Source organism: Dendrobium catenatum, unplaced genomic scaffold (assembly GCF_001605985.2).
Source record: "Dendrobium catenatum unplaced genomic scaffold, ASM160598v2 original_scaffold_138396, whole genome shotgun sequence".
NCBI classification, from domain to species: domain Eukaryota; kingdom Viridiplantae; phylum Streptophyta; class Magnoliopsida; order Asparagales; family Orchidaceae; genus Dendrobium; species Dendrobium catenatum.
The window spans coordinates 425,585-430,767 of NW_021456829.1; the positions used below are offsets into that span (position 1 = coordinate 425,585).

Below are 5,183 nucleotides of genomic sequence, written 5' to 3' on the forward strand. Positions count from 1 at the left end.
AAATTTAGGCCCCCCCTAGATACATTTTCTGGCTCCGCCACTGGTTTCAGCAATCATTCCTGAAATTGATCTCCCCGATCTCTTGTGTATCAACTCCTAGTTATCCTCCCGTTGATCACACATTATTTTTGTGTGTAAAACGAGCTCCACCAATTCACTACCAAATAATTTTCGCAATTCAACCACATTCCATTCCTTGTCTTCAATGAACCTATCCAGCAATACCGATTCTTCTCCTTGAGGAACAACAAATGTAGGCCATTCATTTAAGCTCCTATACAGCAGCCACTTATCTTCAAATACATTAATTGATGACCCATTAGCCACACTCCATTTTAAGAAAGGCTGTAGAACTTTACCTCCATCAGTGATAATTTTCCATGAGGAAGATACATTCCTCTTTAAACTATCTTCTTCAATTTTGGACCCATATTTAGGAGCCAACAATTTGAATAAAAAAGAATTTTTATTATTCAAAAATCTCCATGTAAGCCTTGCTCTCAGTTCAGCCACTTTGGAGGTAGGTGAGCACAATCATCTTCCTCCTTTATCTACAGGTATACATAACTCCTCCCAATTTACATAATGAATGCCAACATTACCATTGGGCTTATTCCAAATAAAACTCATGCATATTTTGTTGATTTCTTCAAGAATACTGATAGGAACCAAGGCGTGAGTGCTATAGAAAGTTGGGATAGCCAAAGTGACCAAATTCACTAAAGCTATTTTCCTAGCCAAGGAGATGAGATTGCTTCCCCAAGTGTTGATTTTCTTTAATGATTTCTCAATGATGAATTGAAAATCATTAGCCTTCAATCTTCTAAGTGCCATCTTGATTCCAAGGTACGAAAACTCTTTTACTTCCTTGGTACCTAAAGTTTTTGTAATGGCCCTCCTCCTCCTTTTATCAACCACCTTTCCAAAGAGAACTCCAGATTTCCCAATATTTATACATTGACCAATCCATTTGCTAAAATTGGATAGGATTCCTTTTACCTCCAAAACCACCTTCTTACTAGCTTCAGAATATAACAAAATGTCATCTACATATAGCAGATGTGAAATCCGTGGTCCATAAGTAGAAATGTTAACTCCAATGGAAGTCAAGGCAAGTGCATTTGATAGAAGCTGAGAGCACAATATAAAAAGAAATGGGGACAATGGGCAGCCTTGCCGGAAGCCACTCTTGGCTGAAATCCATTCTGATTGGCTTCCATTTATAATAATTGAAAACCTTGGCTCTAACACACATTCCAATATTAATTTGGAAAATAATGGAAGGAAATCAAAGTATTTCAAGACTCCTTAAAGAGTATCCAAACTCATTGAGTCATATGCCTGTTCCATATAAATTTTGTAAGCTACTAAGTCTTTAGTAGATTTTGAAATCCTGAACTTGTGAAACACCTCTTGAGCAACCAAAACATGATCTAAAATAGATCTCCCTTGGATGAAGGCCGCTTGCTCCTCTGATATGACTTTGGGAATAACCAAGATAAGCCTGTTTAAAATAACTTTAGCTGCCACTTTGTAAATAGAGTTACAAAGACTGATTGGCCTAAAGTTGGAAGGAACTAAAGGATTTTAAACTTTGGGGATTAGCACAGTCAAGGTATCCTTCCATCACTTATCCATCTCTCCATATTGTAGAAAATAACTGATTGCATTCACAAAACCAGTTTTAATAATGCGCCAATAGGCTCTTAAAAAAGAGTAAGTGATTCCATCACTACCAGGTGCAATGTTGCCTCCCAACTGATTGATAAAAAACTCTACTTCTTCCAACGAGAAATCCCTTGGTAGCCAAGATTTGTCATCCCAATTCAAAGTATAGATCGGCTTAGGCCAACCCTCCAGCTTGCAATTCCTTTGCCTCCACTTTTTCTTAAAGAACCGAATAAGTGTTTCTTCAATTTGATTTTGCTCTTCCAGAACATTCCCTTCCTCATCCTTGATTTTCACAATGTTGTTCAACCTTCTTTTTGCACTGGCATAGGAATAAAAAAATTTAGAATTGCAATCTCCATCAACCATCCATTTGACTTTAGCTCTTTATTTCCACCATGTGTTCAATCTAGCCAGTATAGAATTCAGCTCCAACACCTTGGCTTTTAATTTCCAACAATCTTCTTCAGAGAGCCAACCAATATCAGATTCTTTGTTTTGAAGCTCCGATATATCTTCCATCAGTTTTTCTTTAGACAAGTTTAGATTTACCTTCTTAGATTTACTCCAAAAGAAAAGAGATCTAAGAGATCTTTTAAATTTTGAGTTTAGTATGTGATCTTGACTGACCTGGTAATTAGTAGCCCAAGCCTTCTTTACCACCTTGAGGGTAGTCGGATAAGAAACCCACACATCCTCAAACTTAATTGCCTTCACGCTTGGTGATTTCAAATTGAGAATATTGAGGATGATGGGACAATGATCGGAAGCTATTCTAGCTAAGTGATTAACAACCAATTGAGAAGATAAATTTAATACAAATGATTTTAAGAAGAACCTATCTAGCCTTTCCAAGATCCGAGCTCCTCCAAATTTGTTGTTGAACCAAGTGAACCGCGTTCCAATGAATCTTACCTCATGGTAATCATTGTTAGTAAAGAAGGCCTCCATTTCCTTAGAACCAGAGTGTACTGAAACCTTTTCCCTCCTTTTTTGTCTTCCCTTAAAGTGAGACAGTTGGAGTCTCCAGCAACCACCTTGGGAAATCCAATAGAAGAATGGATTCCCAATATCTCCCAAAGTTCCCTCCTTTTACTTCATTCCTTATTGGCATAAACTGCAGCCACCCTCTATTTGCTATTGTTGTTAATCAAGAGATTCCTAATGATGCATTGATTAGAAGAATCAACCATTGTGAAATTAGCCACATTTGCATTCTATAATGCAATCATACCACTTGATTATCCACTAGATGACACCATAACATAGTTCCATCCATCTCCAATAAGAGTATTAACTTCTTTCCTTTCAAAAGAAGACAATTTAGTCTCCAACAAACCCACAAAAATCACATTATGCAATCTCACAAATTCTTTAAGGAACCGAGAAGCACTCCTCTTCTTTGCTCCTCTACAATTCCAAAAAGCTAATGAATACATTAGTGAGTGATAGGGGAATGAATCCCCAAAGTACCTTTTGCTTCCATTTCCATTCTTCTACTCCTCAAATTTTAACTGATAAGCAATGTGTCTTTAAAAATAAAATAAAATAACTACTTTGAGATTATCATGATTCTGAATAGGGAGGTCATTGTAAAGGTTTTACAACTTCTTCTAAGTTCTTACAACATGGATTTTATAGGTATACTCAATTTAAAGATGCAAATGAATATGTTAAGATTATTGTTAGAAGGTATGCAATATAACTAAAAGAAAAGAAATGCCTCTTTGTATGATTTTAGAAGTTGAATTTTTTTTTTTTTCTGTTTGGGGACTTAATTTTATGGGACCTCTTGTGTAATATTTTGGAAATGAATATATTCTAAAAGTAGTTTATTATAATAAATTAAAGGAATAGTAACTCCCAAAATGGATGCTTATGTAGTCAATAAATTTCTTAAGAAAAATATTTTTTTTTTCCAAATTTGGAATACCTAGAGTGATTATAAGTGATAGAGGGAGTCATTTTCATAATAAGAAAGTGGAGACACTAGTTAAAAATATGGTATTATATATAAGGTATCAATTTCTTATAATCCATAAATAGTGGTCAGGTTGAAATAAGTAATAGATATATTAAGAGAATTTTCGAAAAAAAAAATATATATAAGTCTGAATAGGAAGGATTGTGCTTTGAAGTTAGATGACACACTTTGGGCCTACAGAATTGCATTTAAGTTACCTACTAGAATGTCACCTTATAGAATAATTTTTGGAAAAAGCAAATCACTTACCTTTGTAATTGGTGCTTAAAGTATTCATGGCTTTAAAAGAATTGAATTATAATTTGAAGGATTCTAAAGAGAAAAGAATGATACAATTTAATGAATTAGATGAATTTAGACATGAAGCTTCTGAAAATGCAAAAAAAAAATTATAAAGAGAAAATGAAGAAGCATCACCATTATATGCTTCTTAGGTAAGAATTTGCACTTGACCAAAATGTTTTATTGAATAATTCAATATTAAAATTATTTCTAAGAAAATTGAAGTCCAGGATGTTCAGACCATTCATTATAGTAAAGGTAAATCCTTCTGTAGATGTTGATATCCATAAAATCATTATATTTTTAAAGTTAATGATCTTAGGTTCAAAATTTATCTAGAAAGAGATGTTGATTTCCTTAGAAGCTTTGTTTAGCTAGCTCATTCTTAAATAAAAGCTTAGCATAATATGGTTGAAGACTATAAACTTAGTGCTACTTGGGAGGCAAAATGATTAATTTTTGTGCCTTTTATAAGAGTTTATTATGGATGAATACTATACAATTAATTCTATTTGGGAGGTAACCTAATTGATCCTTTTATTTACTGTGGATTAGGATGTGTGTTGCAGATGTTATTTTTAAGTATAGAAATCCATGTGGCTTGTTTAGAGGTTAGATGTATCATGATGTGTTTATTTTACTTAAATATGGAGATAAGAAAATCATTTTGAAAAATTTATCCCTACACCATAATGTTATAATAATTATTAAAATGTTTTATATAAGTGTAAAAGAAATCAATTATCATAGTGCCATTTCTCCCTTTGGAGCACCGCAGTGCTAATCCTTTAGCTCTGCGATATTGAGCTCTCTAATCATTTTATCAGGTAGAGCATTGTAGTTCCACCCATGTGGTGCTACAGTGCTTAGTAAAATTTTAAATAAGGTAGATGAAGCACTCTGGTGCTTAGTAAAATGCTTCTCACTACCACAATAAAAGCACCACGATTCCATTTTCCATGGGTAGCACTGTAGCACTCGCTATCCCAAGCATTGTAGAATGTTTACCTGATTTAACCAAAATTTATTGAGTACTACATCATCATTTGAGCCAGTGTTGCAATGCTATCCTAATTATAAATAGAGATTGGTTTGAAATTTTATTTCCATCTGCACTTCTTCAAAGTTTTAACTTTTTTACTTGTCTTACTATTGCACTGTTTGTTTGAGTTATAACTTTTGAATAATGGAAAATTAAGATTATAAGTATTTAATAGTACACAACTTACAAAATATTCCTAATAAAATA

At 33.6% G+C, this 5,183-nt stretch overlaps 1 protein-coding gene across 1 annotated transcript; it reads right to left on the reverse strand.

Moving 5' to 3' along the window:
- Positions 1-534: 534 nt before the first annotated feature.
- On the reverse strand, positions 535-2,619 carry LOC110105320. Its single transcript, XM_020834770.1, has 4 exons — positions 2,299-2,619; positions 2,066-2,220; positions 1,675-1,990; positions 535-1,131 (listed from the first exon to the last, which is right to left on the reverse strand). Exons 1-4 carry the CDS (start codon positions 2,617-2,619, stop codon positions 535-537), a joined length of 1,389 nt encoding a protein of 462 aa, XP_020690429.1.
- Positions 2,620-5,183: the final 2,564 nt, after the last annotated feature.

Excerpts from the sequence above, each read along its gene's own strand:
- LOC110105320 (XM_020834770.1), bottom strand. The coding sequence starts at position 2,619 with ATGGAGGCCTTCTTTACTAACAATGATTACCATGAGGTAAGATTCATT. Across the intron at positions 1,991-2,065 it reads CTGGCTAGATTGAACACATG|TGCAAAAAGAAGGTTGAACA; the intron begins GTGGAAATAAAG and ends TTCCTATGCCAG. Across the intron at positions 1,132-1,674 it reads GCATTATTAAAACTGGTTTT|CTTCTATCAAATGCACTTGC; the intron begins GTGAATGCAATC and ends TTGTGCTCTCAG.